Raw genomic sequence first — 21,730 nt, 5'->3', positions numbered from 1 at the left:
CGAACCCGTGTCCCCTGCATTGGCAGGTGGATTCTTAAGCACTGCGCCACCACGGAAGCCCTCAGTTTTTTAATCTAGAGTTTTCATGACTGAAAAATCTATACTTCTTTTTGTTTAATTAATTATTTTTGGCTGCGTTGGGTCTTCGTTGCTGCGCGCGGGCTTTCTCTAGTTGCAGAGAGTGGGGGCTGCTCTTTGTGGCGGTGCGCAGGCTTCTCGTTGCGGTGGCTTCTCTTGTTGCAGAGCACGGGCTCTAGAGTGCAGGCTCAGTAGTTGTGGCACACGGGCTCAGTAGTTGTGGCTCATGGGCTCTAGAGCGCAGGCTCAGTAGTTGCGGCACGCGGGCCTAGCTGTTCCGCTGCATGTGGGATCTTCCCAGCCCAGGGCTCGAACCCGTGTCCCCTGCATTGGCAGGTGGACTCTTAACCACTGCGCCACCAGGGAAGCCCCCAAATCTATACTTTATAAAAAGTAACCGAACATTTGTCACATTTGTGCAACTGAAAAGAAGATGGCACTGTCTAGGGCACGGGCTCTTCATGGGAAGGGTGGAGATGGGGCTATGGGTGGTGCTGTGACCCCGGCTTCACACAGCTCCATATTTTCTAAGCAAAGGACGATTCTCACTTCTGTTCTACCGACAGCCCCACTCTCCCTTCTGCAGGTTATATTAAAGTGAAAGGCAACCTGCTTTTAGTTTTTCCCTCTAACTTTGAAACATGATTTTTTCATCCGTGACCTAACCTTTCTTTAAGGAGATAATGTCAGTAGACAGCACCTTTTTGGGGCTTACAGCCTTGCCCAGATATGAAGAGCCCAGTATGCTTTAGCGACTCTGCCTCTTAATTTCAGTTTTTGGAACACCTCTGCCTAGAAAGAGCAGTGTCACCTGCAGTCGTACCCCCTGAGCTTGCCTGCATCAAGCTGCGGTGTCCCAAGGTCCGCTGGCACCCCTGTGTCCTTGCCCTACCCCGAATCACCAAGTGACTGCACTCTGGATATTCTCCATCCAGCCCTTTGTGAAACTTCAAGGAGCTGAGATGCTATATGCATTGTCTCAGAGCAGGTGCGACCTCAGTCATGCCACTGCAGGTCCCCAACGGCTCATGGATGATGCTGAGGACTCACCTGAGAAGGGCAAGTGACATCTGTTAGTGCTTCAAGACCCAGGGCTGTTCTGAAGATCTTCAGTCTGGTGCTTGGGTTGGTGCACCTCGGTCATTCAGGATACAACAGCTGTTTTGAACTGATGTCAAAAAGTTACCCAGTAATTTTCAGCTATGTCTTAAGCAGGTGATGAACTGTCTCCTCTGGGGTAAGGTTTCTCCACCGGGAATCATGTGAGCTCTTGCTGACTTACGGGCAGGTTTCACTGGTGATACTAATAATTCCTATTTCTCTGATGTAGTATGTTGGGGGCTGTGACAGACAGTGAGAGGCAGGCAGCCGTGACAACAGGACCCTGTTATTCTGAGGACGACTGAGCACTGAGTCCTCGGCCCAGAGATGCAGGCTGGCCTCGGGCCTCCTGGATATGCACAGAGACCCGGCTAAAAGCCAAGTGAAGAAACCGGCTTTATCATCTGTCTGCCCTGTCCTCTCTGTCCCGACAGGGTTCTAAAGGTGCCGCTCTTCTCTTCTGCAGTCCTCAGACACACAAGGCATTCTGGAGACAGGTGTCACCCTCGGGAAACTCGAGTGCAAGAGGATGATGCGAAGAGGCTCAGGAGAACTAAAAACAGCAAGATTTAACAGCGTAATAAGACGTTCCACCAGCAGATGGCAACAGAGGACTTTGTGAGCTATTCTGGCAGCCGGTTCTGAAACGCGGGAAGGGAGCTTTTAGCGGCTATTGTATAAGTGATTTATGTGTTGGGATTCTGCTCAATGTTATACATGCATTACTGAATAAAACATTCACAGTGTATTTTCCACCAGCAGCTGAGCTCCAGTTCCCAAGGCTCTGAGTCCTAATTCCCAAGGCTCCAAAGAGCCCCTGACATCAAACTGCTTTCCTCCCAGAAAAGCCGTTTCATGCCCCAGAAAAAGAAATGCTTAGAGGCGGGGTGAGAGAGGTCTGGGGTGACCGCCCCCCGGGACGGCCGACTTCTGTCAGCTTTCCTGGGGGCAAGCCGTCCAGGGCCCCCTGTGCTCCCACCGGGTGCCTGGCCTGCATCTCCATCCCTCGCTGCCTGCTGGGCGGGGCGCGGGGGGCAGCCTCGGCTCAGGCCGGGAGCAGCGGCTTAGCCGTAAGGAATATGTCAAGAACATTATAAAGAAGAAATCCTCCCACAGGGTATTAAGTGATGGGGTTTTCCTCCCGCTTTCCCAGAGACCCCGCACCCCCGAGGGCTGCCGGGCCGTTTGGGGCCGAGCGGCCGCCCTCCCTGCTCTCGTGGTTTCTCGGCCCAGGCTGCCCGCTGCCTCCCGAGGCCTCCGGGGCCGAGGCGCCGTGGGGGGCGTTGCCGGACGGGCCGCGAGAGGAGGGCGCGAGCCGCGGAGCTGCCGGCACGGCCGAGGGGTGGCCGGGCCCGGCGGGGCGGCCCGGGCCGGAAGCGGCCCTCGTGGAGGGCGTGCGGCGGGGCGGAGGGCGGAGCCGAGAGACGGGCCGAGCCCCGCGGGCAGCCCCACCTGCCGCGTCAGGCGCGGGGCTGGGCCGTCCTGCGGCCTTGCTCGCCGCCCGGCATGCCAGCCGCCGTGCCAGGCAAGCCCCTCCCGCGGCTCCTCAGGCTGCCTCCCCTCTGCCTCTGTCCCGCAGCAAAGGAGAGGACACCCTCCTACGGTAAGCGGAGACGGCGTTCTCCCCTCTGCAGGAGACGAAGACGAGGCTCACAGGGACCAAGAAACGCGCTCAGTTCCCCACGGCTTAGGTGTGCCGCGCCAGGGCGAAGGGTCAGGCTGCGCGGCCCCCGAGCTGCGACGGTGAGGGCTTGGGTGAGGCGAAGCCGCGTGACCCTCGTCGCTGCGGGGGGAGACGCACACGGGACGTGGCTGCCACGGAGCAGAAAAGAGTAACGCTTCACCCCTCATTCCTCGCGCACGCTGATGTGAAAGGGCATCAACGTCAGGAAGGCCCGCAGTGTGTACGCGCGCCATCTGCACCCAGGCCCTCGCCACCGGTGCTGTGGTCCTACTGACTGCCCACCCCGCATCGCTGGCCCGGACTTCTCCCCCGGCCCCCCCACCCCACCACACCCCACCCCACCCCGAGCAGCACCGTTGGCTCCCTCCGTGACCTCCAGGCTCCTCCGTTCATTCCCGGCCCTGCCGCCTCTCCCGCACCCTCCGCCGAGCTCGCGGCCTGGACCCGACGCCTCCGCCTCCACCAGCAGCACTCCACGTACGATTGAGCTTTTCATCACTGCAGCCCCTCGGCACACACACGCCATGCTGTCCCTGGACTGCTTACGTTCTCTAATACGCTCCGTGCGCGTGCGGTGCTCATCACCCCCGTTCACGCCTGCTTCCCGGTGAGACAGCAAAGCTGCTGGGGCACCGAGCGTGCCTCGCCACCCGCCTGCCGCCAGCCCGTAAGCCCGAAGCATCCTTCCCTGCAAGGCCCCACTGAACAGTGTCTGCGAAGGACCCGAACCGTGTAGAGCACATTTACAAAGTACCTTTATAATGTACTTCCAACTATAAAATAAAGTGTGAGTTTTGGATTTTTTTCAGAGCTTAAGTTTCATTTTTTTAATCAGCTAGAAGAGCTCCTTTAACAAAATTTTATTTTTTGACACGATGCTTGCTTGGTACCACAAAACCGTACTTTAAACTTGAAATCCTGTATTAATTATTACACTTTTTAGGCTGGCGGGATGACGCCACAGTTCAGATAAGCGACCAGGCGAGGAGTATTCAGCCAGTTTAGCTTCTGTCGGAGGTCCAGCCCCGAGTGCTCGGCAACAACTCGGTGAAACCTCATTGACATGCGTGATATTTTCAGCTTTTCAGAAATATAAGAGAAACAGGTACTCATGGGGTGATATTAAGCAATATTATAGGTATATCTAAAACGAGGATAACAAAATGAGGACCCAAAGGAAACCACGCTCACAAAAAAGCACTCGACCGTAAGCTTTCCTACGAGAGGCCCCGCAGCCCAAGACTCTTACAAAGAGCATCTTCCGGCCACCAGCTTCTTAGTCCTCAGAGGCTCTGAGGACACAGGGAGCGGGGATGGTGTGTGGCTCATGAGGTCAGACACGGAGATAGAGGTGAGGGGACGCCGGCGCTTAACCGAGGCCACCCAGCGCGCCACAGCAGCTCTCCTAGATGCTGGGTTTCACAGTCACAGCTCAAACCACTGGGGGATCCTTAAAGCTTTTCCGGACGTTCTCCAAGTGTTCTCGGTGGGGGCAGCGAGGAAAGAACCAGAAACTGCACAGTAACCCTCAGCTGCCCGATTTACCTAATCTCTTTGGCTATTGAATATTCTAGGATTAGAAGAAGAGGCACTAAAGTCGGTGGGAAACGTAATCTAAAAATCTTGGCAAGTCTTAGGGGAAACAAAATAGCCCCGACGTCTTCCATTGCTGTGATCAGGATATCAAAGGGCTTCTTGTATCTTAAAATACGTCTGGGTGAGTGGTCAGAGCTTCAGATAAGCTCTCCCCTGAGCTATGAGTGGAATAGTGAAACTATGAGATAATGGAAAATTTGGAGCCAACGTTCCATTGAAGTTAAATATGAATATTTGTAAATGTAAATATCAGATAAATCATACATGTGCATGTACACACACATGTACGTACACACACACACACACACACACACACACACACACACGGTGTATGAGCCATTTCAAGGATACGCCATCTTACTAGCTCATCACAGTCCTAAGTTGGTCACTCCAGTAAGTGATTTCCTACAAGTAAAACATCACTTAAAAATGTCAACAACTCTAGGATAAGTATAGAAAAGCCATCCAACCTTCATGCACAGAAGCCTCCCTGAGCCCTTGCTGACTTTCAGACACTCTTCTCTCAGGCGAGTGGGACAGGGTGCTGAGAGGCAGCTCTGTGCTGTGGCCTGTCTGTCCCAAGTGAGTCTGGACAATCCCAGCACGTCAGCAAAAGAATCCAAGCACGCACGCTTTGTGGGTGACGTCAGTGGGGGTGGACGTGCCACCACCCCATTCTCCACGTTACTCTCCAAGGCGCCAATGGCCAGCGATGCAGAGGAGGAATCAACCTCATCTGCCCTCCTTGCAGTTCTTTCTTTGAGCCTGATTTTCCCTGATGACAGCACTTTTTTCTCCTCTCTGTTTAACCAAGTCTGGGGACCAGCTTTGCCATTTCCTAGTCGGTTGTTGCGTCACCTTGTCTCATCTGGCTCCTGGGTGAGGTGGAGATAACGACGCTGCCCGCCTCGTAGGCCTGTGAGCGCAGAGGGACGTGAGGCGTGAGCACAGCCGACACACAGGAGCAGAGAGATCCCTGCTCTGCGGCCTCTCCTTCGGCCATCGCCAACAGCGTGGGACACACCAAACGCACGCGCGCTCTGTCGCTGGAGAGTACCAGACCCTCACTGGTCCACCTTGACTCCCACACCTCCGGGTTCCCCTCCTCCTTCGAGCTCAGGCTCTGACGGCTTCCCGAGTCCCGGGACTACAGCTGAAGGAATCACGTGCATCTCAGGTTCACCAAAAGCCGTGTCCTCGTTGTGTCCCTCAGGCCTGCTCCTGATCTGGGTTTGGTTTCCCAGTGACAGGACCCCTGTGAGCAGCCGCAGCCGTCTCTGCATATCCACCCCCCCTCATTTTGACCTTACATTTGAGCCCCTATCAGCTCCGTCCTGCATTCTTGCTCCCCACCCAGACCAGAGGGCTCCCCTCTCATCCCCGTCCACAGGGGTGCCCCCCAGACACGGCTCGAGGTGACCTCTACTCACTTAACCTCCTACCCGAATCTGGAGCGGCTCCAAAATGCCTTTTCAATAACTCTCAGCCTGGCCCACCCACCTTTCTAGCCTGGCTCCTTGCTGGAAACATCCTCCCCAGATCACACGTGCCAATTCCACCCATTTTAAGTCCTTGAGCCAATGACTCCTCTACCAGAAAGTGCTTATCCTGCCCCCAATAGCATACACGATCTCCTGTTATCAGTTCTCCTAGCATTTTATCAGGAGGCAATATGATTTCATAGGAAAAGCACGGGCTTCGAAAACACAAAACATTGCTTCTAAATCCTGGCACAATATTCCAGCTGCACGACCCCGCTGATCCCTTATTTATAAAACGGGATAATAACACCTAGCTCACAGGATTATCAAGATAATTAAAATAAAATGTATACAACGTACAAAGTGGAGTCCCTAAGGCACACAGAGAGGTTAACTAAATGTAAGTTTACTTTCCCTTGTCCTTCTCAACTGCTATTTTTCACTTTTACTTCCTTTTACTTGCGTGGCTGTTTCCCCTCCCTGGCTGGATGGGGGCCCAGGAGGGCAGGGCCTTTGGGTGACTCACTGCTGGGTCGCCACAGCAGCTAGCACAGCCCCCTGGACACAGAGGGTGATACACACGTGCTGAATGAATGAATGAAAGTATGATGATAATATTCTTGCTGACATGAATCACTGGAATCACTGCGTATGAGAATTGGAAAGGACCTTAGAAATAAACCACAAACCCTACTTCATTTTATAGATGAGGCCACCATAAGCCAGAGAAGGCAAGTGACTTGCCTGACGCTGGCACACACTCAGCTCCCAGCTCCATCACCCACCATGCTGTTCCCTGATCAACGGGACAAGGCTGGGAGGTATGTGATGCCAGAAGTATTTCTTAGGAGAATGTTAGCACCCATATAACTTATGCCACTCGGGGAAATATCCATTGGAAATAAACAACTTGTAATCTGACAACACATCTGTAGTAAGTATCTCAGTGCCTGGCATGACAGACTAGATTAAACAAGGGACCAGAGCTGGCTTTTAATAATCTTTCATCCTTCTAATCGAAACAAAGTACATCCCACTGTGTCTTCTTTGGTAGAAAGAAATACAGAAAGATACAAAAGGAAGATCCTGATAATTCCAAAGAGGAAACAAGAGAGCTCGCCCCTTAGAAGTAGAACATCCCAGACAAAAATACTTAACTGCAGCAACTAAGCCTGAGAACACCCTATACAGGGACACACAGAATGCTCTGATTCTAAATTACTGGCTCTCCTTTAAATTCAGCACAGAAAATTACCTGATATATGTTATCATAAATGCTGGGCTACAATTTTTGCCAGAGTCATAGAATAACCTGTGAAAAAAATCCTGTAAATTAGATACTCTAAGTCTCTGAGCCACTAATTTTAATCAATATCGGTCTGGAAGTTTTAAATGGCTTTCTGCTGAACTTCCCCACCCCCATCAAGTAATTATCAGAAATATTGATCTCACTCCATCCATTCAATCTCATAAGTTCATAAAATATTAGCCTATTAACATAAAAAACGCAACTGAGCGGAATTAGACAGCAAAGGGAATTTCCTATAACACCTGCAAACTGGGTCTATGTAAGGAAGAGTTTTAATATATTCTGACACCCCCCTCCCAGTCCCCAAGCCCTGGCCTGGATGGGAAAGGAGTTACAAAGTGGGTGATGTTAGTAGAGAGTGGAGCGGAGGACCTAAGGTCATGCAGCACGTACATGAAACACCGGGAAACAAAACTCCGGTACCTCATTCTACAGATTTCGAAGTCTGATTCACAAATTCACAGTAACTAAACCCAAACTACATGCTGAGTGTCGCTGGAGGGGCATCACAGTTCAAGTCCCTTCACCCCAGGTCTGGGAATTTTTACAAACGACGTCACTCTAAGAGGGTGGCTGGCTGAATGGATGGTTGGAAGGAAGAAGAGGGATGCAGAAACCCTCTTCTGTTCAAAATCACGGCGCCCCCTGCACTGCCTATTGCTAGACTAATGGCTCAACAATACTAGAAACACACAGGACAGGTTTTCAGACTCTGTCTTCACTAGGCTAACCATTAACTTCTCAGCTACCATAACCACAAACAGAAGAAATGACTGATGCTGGTAAATTCTGTCATTTTCCAATAACTGAGTCTACACAGGTGTGTATGCATGTGTGTGCACACGTGTGTGTCTGTTGGGGGAACCATGCACACACATATTTAGTGATCAGACACATTTGTATCAGGATGTCTTGGAACCTACCAGAAAATGGGGATTCTAATACTGGTTCTGCCATTACCTTGTCGTGCAGTGTTAGGTCTGTTTTCTCAGCAGCAGAAGGTGAATACAGCCTCTCCCAGCCACTCTGAAGGTTAAAATGATAATGCATGGGGAGCACTTCAAAGAAAAGTAAAACATTAAGCAAAGACCTTCGGTTTGGTGCAGCTCTCAGGTTGCGTGTATTCCAGGCATCACACACGCTCCCCAAGAAGCAACTACCGGCTGATTTCTATGGCGGGCAGAGAGGAAAGTCTTGAGATGTCTTTGGAAGCAGGCTGGGCAGACTGGACATCCTCCAGAGGTGCCCATATAGATTTATAACCTGGTCACTCAACATCAAGTTCTTCTATAGGACTGTATCATCTATCCTGTACAGTGTTTGCCAAAAGAGGTGGCAAAGGTAAACAAATACACCCCTTATCAAACCCCAGATAACAAGGCACATTGCCACTAGCTCTGTAGAGGCAGGCTGTCCTAGAGGCGCAGCCTCATCTCAAGATGAAAGGCAGCCGTCCGCAGGCCGAGGCCCCCAGCCCGTCTCTGCAGTGGCCCAAGAGGCCCCGGCGGCAGCGGAGCACCTGGGGACGTGTTGGGAGCCCAGGCGCCTGCTAAGGGCCAGGCCTGTAAGGGACCGGGGGCAGGGACTCTGCCCGTAAGGGTGGGGAGTCCAATCTGAAAGGACCCAAGCAATTGTTTGAAACGGAGTCAGCCCACCGGCAGCAGAGAGTATAAGCAGGGAGACAGCAAGGAGGTGGGAAAGGCCAACGGTGGGAGCTGCTGCCACATGCTCGCAGGGCTTCCAGTCCCGCTGAGGTGGGACGGGTGACCTGCGGGGGCTCGTGGCCGAGAGGCCTTGTTTCCTGAGGTGTCCTTAGAATAAATCCCCTCCCAGATCTGTTCCATGCAACCAAACCTCTGAACCTCTTCCTATCTGTTTCATGCCAACAGAAAGGGCTCAACACAAGGAGACGTTCGGGTCCCCTCGGGGAGAGAAATCGTGAGCACCGGAGGTGGCCCTGACTTCCCTGAAGCAGCCTGCACACCTGCAAGGGTCTCCAATCACAGCGAGCATCACGGTACTATTACAAGACTTTCCCCTATCCTCGTATCCAGACTGATTCCATCTTTTCGAGAGAAAGAAAGAAAGAAAAAAGCACCCTTCCAGCGTTTTGAATTTTGCCTGATGAATAAAGCAATGCTAAGTCCACCTTCTAGAACTTTCCCCTTAAACTCAGATAAACGGCACAGAACGGCAGGTTCAGAGGTCTGTGACCCTTACAAAATAGAGAAAGCGTTCTTCCACCCCTTAAAATCATATGGACATTCGCTCATTTATAAATCGATATTGAATGAAAGCCTACAATACGGAAAAGTATTTTCTCATGAATCATCAAGAATAAACTAGTATGGCAAAAGTTTCCACTTAATGCCTACATTTTATTTTATGACTGATAATTTCACTTAAAAGCAAACATGTATGTGAATAAGGACTTAGCTGCCTGCTAAGGACTAAGATGCAGTACTCTGATAACCGGTACTTTATTACCAGACTCGGGCTGCTGTTTCCTTCACTTGTGAAGGTAGACACACGGCAACTGTTTCTCGCACGGTTAGATGTTCATGGCCAGTGAACATTGTAAAGAGTTCTTGGTATGAGGCAACTAAGTAGTGTCTGGTGTTTCAGAAAGAATGCTGAGACTGTACATTTACAACAGTCTGCTTTAGCTAAAGAAGGAATCCTGCGGGGTACTGTAAAACAGAAACAACACAGCAAAATCCTCAGAGGTGGCATTTAGCAGTGAGTTCTGCTTTTCATTTCACCTGGCTCAATAATGAAAACATGAGGGAGGCTCCCGTTTTCTCTAAGATCAACATATTAATCCATTTAAAGAAATGCCACAGGAGGCTCTTCCTACTTTTCTTTAGAAGACAGGTTTGGTTCGCTCGTTTAAAACTGAATGCTATTCAAAAAGAGTCATGTACCAAAATGTTCATTGCAGCTCTATTTACAATAGCCAGGACATGGAAGCAACCTAAGTGTCCATCAACAGATGAATGGATAAAGAAGATGTGGCACATATATACAATGGAATATTACTCAGTCATAAAAAGAAATGAAACTGAGTTATTTGTAATGAGGTGGATAGACCTGGAGTCTGTCATACAGAGTGAAGTAAGTCAGAAGGAGAAAAACAAATACCGTATGCTAACACATATATATGGAATCTAAGAAAAAAAAATGTCATGAAGAGATTAATGGTAGGACAGGAATAAAACACAGACCTACTAGAGCATGGACTTGAGGACATGGGGAGGGGGAAGGGTAAGCTGTGACGAAGTGAGAGAGTGGCAGGGACATATATGCACTACCAAATGTAAATTAGATAGCTAGTGGGAAGCTGCCGCATAGCACAGGGAGATCACCTCTAGAGGGAGGAGATATGGGGACATATGTATATGTATAACTGATTCACTTTGTTGTACAGCAGAAACACACCATTGTAAAGCAATTATACTCCAATCAAGATGTTTAAAAAAACCCCCAAAACTGAATGCATCTCTCCATCTTAACAGAGCCTGAGCCGGAGGAGGGTACCGGCTGGACTAAATGAAGCCCAGGGGAAAGACAGCAGTGAGGCGCCCCGCCGCCGCCGCGCCTCCTGATTCGACGGAAAGAGGCTGCGGGTCTGTGAAAAGAGGAGCGGCCCTAAACTCCAAGTCAGCAAGGACACAAAGCCGGTCCCACTCTGCTTGTTACTGGGACAGACTCACAGAAGGAAAGAAAGGAAGAAAAATTAGTCCTTATCCCCCCCAAAGGTTTTATTCTTATCTGTTTATCCATCCATCTGCATGTATGCCCACATGTGTATCTATGTATGTACATACTTATATGTATTTATGTAGAGTTAAGATTAATCAATATTTCAAAGTATTTCAAGAAGCATAAGCAAATATGGGCAGAAAAACCTCTGGCAGGTGCTCATAAGCCAGTATTAATAACAATATTCTTTTCCAAAGCACTTGCCAGAGGGAGGTAAGGTGGCCGTATGGAAGGTTCTTTCCTCTGGTATGTGGCATTTGAGGTTACACCCGTCAAGCACAAGTCTAACAGTCACTGTCATTGCCTTTGCTAGGTTGGAAGAGGGTCAAGTCTAGAAGGAGGGAGGCTTTCTAGAGGCAACACGCCCATCAGCGGGGGTGGGAATTTTTTTACAGGTTCACAGTTCTAGTGAGATGTGGGTGGTAAGAAGGCCCCGGCACCCCACCGTGCAGGCAGGTGTAGAACAGGACCCGCAGGAGCGGGGAGCAGAGGGGTGCTGGCGCCGCAGCATGGGAGTCACGAAGACCCGGGTCTGGGCCAGGCTGACAGCAGGCGTTGCACTCGCACTCACGGGTGGAAACCTGAGTAGGAAGGCGGGTCAGTGCGGGGCTGGAGAGGGTGAAGGCGGGTTGCGGGGGGTGCGGCGGAGGGCCAGGCTGTGGGAACGTGGACGAGGAGATGCGCGGAGAAGGGCGGCCGTGGCGGGGACCGAGGGCGGTGAACGGGGAGCCAGGGAAGTGGGGGCGTCTCGAACACCAGGGCAAGAGAGTTTTCAGGAGAAAGAGGTCAACACATGCTCAAAAGCCGAGAAAGATCACGCGAGATACGGGATGGAAATTATTTATTACTTTATTATAATTTATTCAGTATTTATAACGAAGAGGTCGCTGGTGACCTTGGTGAGAGGAGCCTTTGAAACAGAACACTTTTAATGGTTCCCCACTGCCACCACCCACACCCATCTCACGGCCTCTCTAGGGGAAAGCTGTCATTCTGCCGTCGGCAGGCCAACATGCATCAGGCCTTCTCACCTTGACATCCTGCTCAAGAATGTTCCTTAAAACCCATACGTCTCTTTACACCCGCCTCAGATCATACCTCTGCTGTGAAGCCTGACGGGACCCCCTCAGCCCAAAGTTCTTAATACTCGACGTGGGGCACTTATCGACATGGCCCTGCTTGCCGGGCACGTGTGCCAGGTCTTGGAACCTACTTTTCCTGCCGCTCATCTGCTTCCCCATATCCTCATCCTCCCTGTGGCCTTCTCATTCTAAGCCATCAGCTTTTCCTGGAATTTTGTTTACTTTTTTTCCTCCTGAAATCCCCTCTCTCCAGTTTAGGGCTGATCTTTCCAATGAAGGAGCCGTCTGCCGACCAGCCATCCAGAAGTGCTCTGTTCTTTCTCTGGTCTCCTTTAGCTCACAGCTATTTCTGGAACTCACAATAGTAAGTGGTACTTTAATTTCAGGTGTGTCCATCTGTGTGTGTAACTTTCCCTTCTTCCCAACCACATTCTAAGCTCCTGGAGAAGTACAAACTGTAGGAATTGCAACGTCTGACAGAGCTGGGCTCCACTCTCTTGGATCGGGTACCAGCCATTTCCTCAGATGAAGCACGAGGCCAGACGCTGGCTTGGTAGGGGCGTGGTTCTCGACCAGGCGGAGGTGTGAAGTGGCATCTGCTTGATGCCCATGAGATACTTTTCTTCCCTTTTCCCTTTCCCTCCTCTGCCTCCACGTCACCTGGGTCATACATTTATAGAGATGAAGATGCTCCCAAAACAAACAGAGCAAGTGACACAGAGCAGAGAAATGGAATTCCAGTAATGGTTGCATCCTCCATTTACAATAAAGAAAGTCACACCTCCCCGGAGACAAATGAAGACTAGAACACGACTGGTCTTATCCAACGTAGTGAAAATGCTGGGAATCTGCATGGGATAATATACACAGTATGTCTAAAACTAGAAGAAACGGCTCAATTATAGAGTAATCAAAACATTCTAAATTATTGTTTGTGGTATATAAATTTATATCTTTTATTAAAGAATGACATTTTGATCTAGTAAGTGAAAAACTATATTAAGAATAAGAATCAGGTTAGGGGCTGTAGATTAAAATTTTATTTCCCATTTTCCTTTTGTTGGCAAAAGAGACAGGTAAAGGAACAGAAGAAATACAAGATATGAAAAAAAAACTGTTGGATAAATGATAAATTAGTATGATTTACCTTTAAAAGTTTTCCTTTATTTGCTTTTATTTAGATTTTCTATGGCATTGTCTTCAAACTGTTGTATATATAACCGTCTCAAAAATACCCTTATGGTCACAGCGTTTGGAAGAACTTATGAAAGTAGTTAAAATAGTGTAATATAAAATATTAAAATATAGTACATCAATTATTTTTGGTTACCGAAGAGGAAAGCAAATGAGATATTAATCACTGAGAAAAGCAGTCACAAAAGGCTGTATGAATTATGTAAAGTTTAGTGACGTATTCTCATTAGAGGATAGTTGTATTCACAATGGGATTTTAAAAATAAAAATTACAACAGCCACCACCGTTGTGTTTCTCACAGGAAGAAGCTGCAGCAGAGCTGCGTGCTTTCACAGCACTGACACGCTTGATTTACAATCACGACTCCTTCATCTGTGTGGTGGGCGGTAGGGAAGCAAAGAGGGAGGACTGCCGGATTCTCGGATGCAGGAGCAACCCAGGCCTTTCTCTTTGGCCCTCCCTGCTGAGCCAGCGCTGCTCACCGGATAATCAGGAAGGGAGGGAAACCCTTCTCTACAGAAAATCAGTTTTACCACTTCCTGTTAGTCATCCCCAGGACTCACCCTCCCTGGAGAGGAGCCGTAGAAAGAACAAGGCCCCCTCCCCCAGGAAAGCCAAAACACAATCAAGGTGTCTCAGGTTAACTGTGCCCTGACTCATGGCAAGGACAGACCCCAGCCTTGTCTGCACATCAGGTCACCCAGGGAGCTTCTGGGCCTCCTGTGGTCCAGGCTGCACCAGACCCCATGGGGTCTGGTCTGACCAAGTCTGTAGAGCTCTCCATATGATTCTACCTCGTCAGTATGAATTAGAACAGAAGGTTTTAAATTGGTCTCCTATCAAGGTCACACCTACTTCATTTACCTAAAAAACAAACCATTAAATCTCCAGCTTTAAAAAATGTTCATGCAGAGCACACAACAGGCCTCTTTACTCCTCTATCCTGCCACTTAACGTGTCCTTTCGTTATTTCCCTAAAGATGACATGAGTGACCAGCAGTGGAGAGCCTGCTGGGGCTCTGGGTCAGGGATAGCTCAGAGACTGGGTGGGGGGGAGACAGAGGGAGAGAGAGAGAGGGAGAGGGAGGGGGAGGGGGAGAGGGGGAGAGGGGGAGAGGGAGAGAGGGGGAGAGAAGAAAGTTTATCCCAGAGCCAAAAAATATCTTTTCTTATGCTGAACCAAGTTCAAGGTGGAGTTGTTCTAATACTTGCCACTGAGAAGTCCTATAATATAGAAACAAGAACCGGGAGAGAGGGAGGGGGAGGGAGGGAGAAGTGGGGTGGGTGAGAGTTGGGGAGCAGGCCGCACGGGGGATCTGTTTGCTCACATTTCATGCTAATGGAAAAGCTAATTTTTCTTTAGGGTTATAAGTAAGTGTGAAACCATCTGGTGTCTCCTGCTGTTGCATCCTTTAGATCCGGCATGTTTATATGTCCATAGCATCAAAACATCATGAGCCTAAAACAGTAATATGTAAAGGACATTGCATGTTAACGTAATCACACACGTTATTGATGTTGCATAAGCATACTACTGTAGGCTGTCAGTAGTAAAGAAGTATTTGAATATGTGAATGACACACACATTCTCTTACTAAAAGTAGAGAGAACCCCACACCCCCTCCCGTGGCAAAAGGGGAATACTTCCAAGTTAATCGGCCATCTGGATATCACCTTTGTGAAGTGAATGTTCACATTTCTTACCCATTTTTATGAGTTGGTTTCAGTCTTTTAAAAACTGATTTGTAGGAGTTCTTTATATATTCTGTATGCAAATCTCTTTTCAGATATTTTCTCCCATTCTGCTTTTTTAAATTCTCTTACTATTGCTCTTGACGCCATAATTTTAGTATAGCTCAATTTTTTTTTCTTTTATGGCTCACACTTTTTGTGTCCTATTTAAGAAATCTTTGCCTATTCCAAAGTAATGCAGCTGTTTTCTTTTGTTTTCCTCTGTTAAAAACAACAAGTCCAAAATGGAGTCGGTTATGCTAAGCCACACACCACCAAACTGAGACTCAGCTATAGTTTTGGCCTCTCCCAGAAACAGAATCTTAAACCAGCCAAACAGGAATGACCCGATCAGCACTCATTAGGTCGCCTGCCCGACAGACCCCGTCCCCCCAAAGGGAAGTGACCTCGCCGCAACCGAACCACTCTGTGCCCCCTCTTCCCGCTGCCTTCTGCCTATAAAGTCTTTCACTCTGTACAGCCCCTTGGAGCTCTTTTCTGTCTGCTACACTGAATGCTGCCTGATTCATGATTCTTTCAATAAAGGCAATAAGACCTTTAAAATTTACTCAGTTGAGTTTTGTTTTTTTTTAACACCTCTAAACTTGTTTTTTTCCTTTCCCACTTAAATCTACAATCCATTTTTATGTATGAATGGGGAAGAGGTCAGGATACTTTCCCCTCCAAATAGTTATCCAACAGACTGAACAACACTGATGGAAAAGGCTATCCCTTTCCCAGTGCACTGCAGTTACCTCTTTGCCATAAATCAGGTGACTGTATGAAAGTGGGTCTCTTCCTGGACTCTGTTCTGTTCCACTGATAGGGTAGCCTAGCCACGTACCAATGCCACGCAATCTTCGTTAACAGAGCTTTAGAAGAGGTTTTACATGTGGTAGTGGAAATATGCCAGTTCTTTTTCTTTACGTATGCACTAGCTATCCCTGGTCTTTTGCATTTCCATGTGAATTTTTTAATGGACATCTCAGTTTCCACAAAAAAAGTATTGCTAGTAATATGATTGGGGCTGCATCACCTCTATACAAGAATTTGAAGAACACCAACACCTTTATAATACTGGGTATCCCAATCTGTAAACACGAAATATCCCTCCATGTACAAATACATGAGAAGGTACTCATCTTCATGAGTCATTAGAGAAATTAAAATTAAAACTACCATATCCATTAGACTGGTTAAAATGAAAAGACACAAAAATACCAAATATTGCAGAGGATGTGGAACTACCACTGGAATATATATTGTTGATTGATGGGAATGCAATTTGGTGCATCCACTGTGGATGCTTGACAGTACCTTCTAAAGATGAACATATGCAAACTGATGACCTAGCAATTCCATTCCTAGAATGACCATTCACTAACAGACAAGTGCCAGAATATTCATAACAGCACTGTTCAAAATAGCCCCAAACAGGAAACTACCCAAATGTCCATCAGTAGTAGAAAGGATAAACAGGGACTTCCTGGGCGGTCCAGGGGTAAAGAATCTGCCTTCCAATGCAGGGGACGTGGGTTCGATCCCTGGTCGGGGAGCTTAAGATCCCACATGCCGTGGGGCAGCTAAGCCCGCATGCCACAACTACTGAGCCTGCACGCCTCAACTAGAGAGCCCATGTGCCGCAAACTTCAGAACCCACGTGCTCTGGAGCCCGTGCTCCACAACTACAGAGCCATGAGCTCTGGAACCTGTGCGCCACAACTACAGAGCCCACGCACCCTGGAGCCTGCACTCCACAACTACAGAGAGGAAAAACCCACATGCCATAACTGGAGAGAAGCCTGAGAGCCGCAACGAAGATCCCATGTGCCAAAACTAAGACCCGACGTGGCCAAAAATAAAAAAAATAAAAACTACTGTATTAGAAAAAAATTCTGTCAATGAGTCACTAATCTTTAAAAAAAAAGAAAAAAAGAAAGGATAAATACATTTGGTGGTGTCTTCACGAATGAAAAAATATACAGCCTGGAGGAGGAACCATCCATACCAGAATACAATAATATGAGCAGATCTCAAACAATACTGAGCAAGAGTAGCTAGACTCCATTACAGAGAGTATAAAAGCAGGAAAACCAATCCACGTGAGGAGTCAGGACAGCGGCTATCCTTGCTGGGATGTGGTGACTGCAAGGAAATATGAGGGGCTTCCGGAGTGCTGGTAATACGCCCTCATTGGTTGCGCTCTGAGTGCAGGATGTCGTCAGTTGATAAAAACACACTGAGCTGCAATGCACTCTTATGACATTGGACTGTTTATATACATACATATATGTTTTAACAAAAGTTATTTTAAAAGGAATATATAATTGGAGTTTTTCACTTAAAAACGGATTCACTTTTGAATAATTCCCTCTCCCTTGTTCGCCCCTCCCCACTCCCATGGCATTTATATGACCAATAATCTAAAGGGAGTTCTTTTTTCTTTAAACTGAAATATTGTTGACATACAATATTATGTTAGTTTCAGGTATACTACACAGTGATTTGGCATTTGCATGTATTATGAAATGATCACCACGGAAAGTCTAGTAACCATCTGTCACCATTCAAAGTTCTTAAAAATTATTCACCATATTTCTTATGCTGTGTATCATATCCCCATGGCTTATTTATTCTATTACTGGAGGTTTGTACCTCTTAATCTCCTTCACCTTAAAAAAAAAAAAAAAACTAGAACAAGAAAAGGGAAATGCTCTACAGAAGCTTTCAAGTTTGGAAATTAGTTTAAATGCAGTACTTTGGGGCATTTTTATCTTTCTTTCTTTTTTCCTTTTATTGTTTTTTGGTCGCACCGCACAGCTTGCGAGATCTCAGTTGCCTGACCAGGGATTGAACCCAGACCATGGTAGTAAAAGCCCAGAATCCTAACCACTAGGCCACCAGGGAACTCCTCGGGCATTTTTATCTTTCGACCAAGCATGTTGAACTCTCTAAGCATCTAATTAGAAGCACTTTCTTTACCTGTATTTTAGATGCGAAAATGGAGAAATAAAAGATATGAGGCACTGGCAGTTTCAATGCGTTTGGTCTTAATTTCCAATTCAAATCACCACTTATTATTCCTACCCGTTACAGTGATTTAGCAGTAACTTTACTATGGACACAAGCGTATGTCTGTGTTTATTTTTCAAAGAAATGTGATATCATGAAAGATGAACGGCATCTTTAAGTATCCCTTTAGCTACCATTTTGCAGATTAGTTATGTTAATATCTGGTTGTACTAATTTGTTTTTCTCTACTTTTGTGTCAATACTAATCAGTGGATGCAAGTACAGAATTCCAGGACATTTACTGTTACATATGACATCACAAAATTTCCCCAAAACTTAGAATGCTAGCTTGTTTCCTTTTAGTCTACTATAACCAGAAAATATGCTACTGTGATTGAGGCTCACATTTCTATAATCCACTAAATGAAATTTTAAAATGAAACCGAGAGTTATGGAAAAAGCTGAAACTGCTAACAAAAGCAGTAAGCTGAAAGGCTAGATGGACAGTTTTAGTTTTTTTTCTTTTTAATTGTAAAATTATAATACAATTATAATTCAAGTTTCAATAAAAATAACAGCAATCCTTAGAGTGGAAGAAAATAAATTCTCATACGCTGGAATATCAAGTGCTATGAAAGAGACACCTGAAGAATATTTCGTTCAGCTTTGGTAATACATTAAAAAAAAAAAGAATTTTAAAGGAATACAACACAACTACCATCACCACACAGAGATTCGTGATGGCGCTGAAAGCTGTCTGCGGAAAAACTTTTTAAACCACATTAAACATTTAAAGGTTTCATTTAAAAGCAAAGAAGTTACCCAAGCTAATCGTATCGTGATCTAAACAGCGTGGCACTGAGACAAATGATCGTTGTTTAAAGAAGCCATGTCGTGATTTCAAGCCGAACATATCATGCAGGCATGCCTCATTTTCTTTCACGGTGTTCTATTATCTTTGTTGACTTGGGGTGGGGTAGCAAGTGGGGTTTCCTATTTGCCCTCTTTGTTCCAGGATATCTGCCACACAGAAGGGAGAAAAACAAGTTCTCTTACCCCGGAAGTAATCCCTATTAGGATATACGCTGGCATCACAACCGCCAGATGAGACTGAAGCACAGGTAAAGCAAAAGGCTGGTCTGAGTTTCATAGCTTCTTGAACGTCCTCCTCTCCCCCCGGCCCCCTTCCCCACACCGAGACGCAGAGACAATCAATCACTTAACAGCTGGATGTGTCGGAACTGTCTGGCCTGCAGAAACACACACACAGCCGTCCATGCCGAGCTCCCCTTCACTCTGCGCTCCTCCACAGACCAGCCCCCGTACTCTGCTCTGCGCTTCCTCTTCCCCTATTACCTCCTGTAACACCAATAAGCACACTGTCGTGTACTGGCTCATTTCTCCCTTTCAGCTGGTCTCACCTCCTCTGACGTCTGCAAGAGCCCCGGCACGGTGTGTGGCACACAGTGGACCTTATCAGAGCACCAGCTTTGATAAGGGATGTTTCACATCCCGAGTCATACATACAACTCACCCGCCTTCCTCTGCTGTCCTGGAAGAGCCTGTCACACACCAACAAGGCCGAGTCAGATTATTTCATAACGGTCTACTCTTCCCTGAGAGGAAGTGCCAGTTTATCTGGGTTATTAGTAGCTGGACTTTGATCCAGAAACCCATTTCTGGAGAAATACATTGCATTTTATTTTTAGCTATGAATGGGGCACCAGTTTTTGTTTGCTTTTTAAAAATAGTTGGCTCTCCTGACAAAACATAGCTATGGATAGAAAGTATTAGATAATTGTATTGTGTTATTGGGAAGAAGCAAACAAAAAAACCTCCTGGTGTCGGAGAGCAAGGCAGTGCCCAGAGACTAATGGGGCCACATCAGAGGGAGGAGGACTTGGCTAGAAAGGGCTCCCACTGGCAAGTGTGGGACTGTGTGAGCATCCAGAAGAACGATGACGGTAACAGATCACAACGTTTCGAATAAAAAAGAATCTGAGTCTACAGTGATACTCAAAAAATTAGGGGAGAAGAGGGAGGAGGAGGAAAGAAAAAGCCCTTCTTTCTAGAAGGCCAGCTAGTCAGGAAATCACCTGTGCAACCACTGATGCAACAGTTAGTTCAGGTGGGGTCCTTACCTGTGAAGGCTAAGCCTGTATGGAAAGTTGCTGCAGAACAGGAAACCATTTCTTGGGTCTCAAGTATCACTTCCTAATTATAAGGAGAAGGGCAGATCTCAGGCAAATGATCAACAGCGACCCTAACAATGGACAAACCCACAGCGCGTGCGCCCCGAGGCGGGGACGAGGGAAGCACGCAGCAGCATCGTGCCTACATTCTTCCTGCCAGAAATGCTTCCCCTGAACCCGAGCAGGAGGACGAAGTGACAAGTCCAGATTGCAGGACACCATCCAAGACAACTGGCTTGGCCTCTTCAAAACTGAAAGGTCACAAAAGACCAAAAAAGGTGGGAAGGGGCAAGGGGTGATAGGGTCACAGCCGGGGCGGAGCCTGCATTGGATCCTGAATGGGAGGGGAGGGAGGAGTACGATGGGGTAGTGTGGAGAAACCTGTGTTGGACTGTATGTCACGTCAATGGGTACCATCATCGCTGTATCCTTGATAAACGTCTTGGGTGTGATGCCGGCACTGCGTGTATGAAGGAGAACGTGCTTGTTCTTGGGAGCCACATGCTGAAAAATTTAGGGGCAAGGTGTCATTATGTGTGCAACTTACTTTCAAATGGCTCAGGAAAAAATATACACAGTGACAGTAATAGTGACAGAGAAAGAGAGGAGGAGGGCAAGAGGATGTGCAAGTGAGCGAGAGTGAGTGAACATGGCAAATCCTAACACCTGGTCGATCATGATGAAGGCATATGGGTTTCCATTATATTATTTTTTCAAAAATTTTCAGTATTTTTTTTTTTAACATCTTTATTGGAGTGTAACTGTTTTACAATAGTGTGTTAGTTTCTCCTTTACAACAAAGTGACTCAGTTATACATATACATATGTTCCCATATCTCTTCCCTCTTGCGTCTCCCTCCCTCCCAAATTTTCAGTATTAAAAAAAAAACCTCAACATAAATGACAAGAAAAACCAAGGCCAATGTATATCTGGCCCTCTGCATCTGTTGTGTGACTTCTGTGGGTTCAGAGGAGGAGGGATGACCGGTGAGAGAGAGGAAGCTCCAAGGTGAAGCAACTCCCGACGTGGTGAGAGAAGCTCTGAAGGAGTGGCCAGCCAGGGTGCTGTGGGGGAATGCATTCAGGGATGATGGACAAATGTGACCACCGTCCAGGGTTGGGGATGGGAGAAGCAGCAAACGACAGCTGGGCAGGCTGAGGGAGCTCCAGTTTAAGGGATTCAACAGCGGTTATGGAGCAGAATTTCAGGAGAGTATTCTGTAGGTCCATCCATGTTGTTGCAAACAGCATCATTTCCTTGTTTTTCATGGCTGAATTTTATATATATATATATATATATATATATACACACATATATATATATATATATATCCATCCACCCACCCCACATTTTCTCACCCATTCACTTGTCAATGGACACTTACATTGTTTCCACGTCTTGGCTATTGTAAATAATGCTGCAATGAACATGGGGGTGCAGGTATCTTTTCGAGTTAGTGTTTTTGTTTCCTTTGAATATATTCCCAGAAGTGGAATTGCTGGATCA

At 47.3% G+C, this 21,730-nt stretch overlaps 1 protein-coding gene across 3 annotated transcripts in view; it reads right to left on the bottom strand.

Annotated features, from left to right (window-relative positions):
- Positions 1-21,730, bottom strand: part of LYRM4 (LYR motif containing 4) — a 145,675-nt gene that overhangs the window by 50,959 nt on the left and 72,986 nt on the right. The window contains exons 3-4 of one of the 3 annotated variants that reach the window (XM_024122128.3): positions 20,173-20,245; positions 18,922-19,051 (exon numbers count right to left, since the gene is read on the bottom strand). The exons of the other annotated variants lie outside the window; for them this stretch is intronic. Coding sequence (XP_023977896.2) covers positions 18,984-19,051; positions 20,173-20,245 — 141 coding nt within the window. The 3' untranslated portion in view covers positions 18,922-18,983. Of the gene's footprint in view, positions 1-18,921; positions 19,052-20,172; positions 20,246-21,730 lie in introns of those variants that run through there. 3 annotated transcript variants of the gene reach the window in all.

The sequence above is a fragment of the Physeter macrocephalus genome, chromosome 18 (genome assembly GCF_002837175.3).
Source record: "Physeter macrocephalus isolate SW-GA chromosome 18, ASM283717v5, whole genome shotgun sequence".
Taxonomy (NCBI): domain Eukaryota; kingdom Metazoa; phylum Chordata; class Mammalia; order Artiodactyla; family Physeteridae; genus Physeter; species Physeter macrocephalus.
This window is presented reverse-complemented; position numbering and strand designations above follow the sequence as displayed.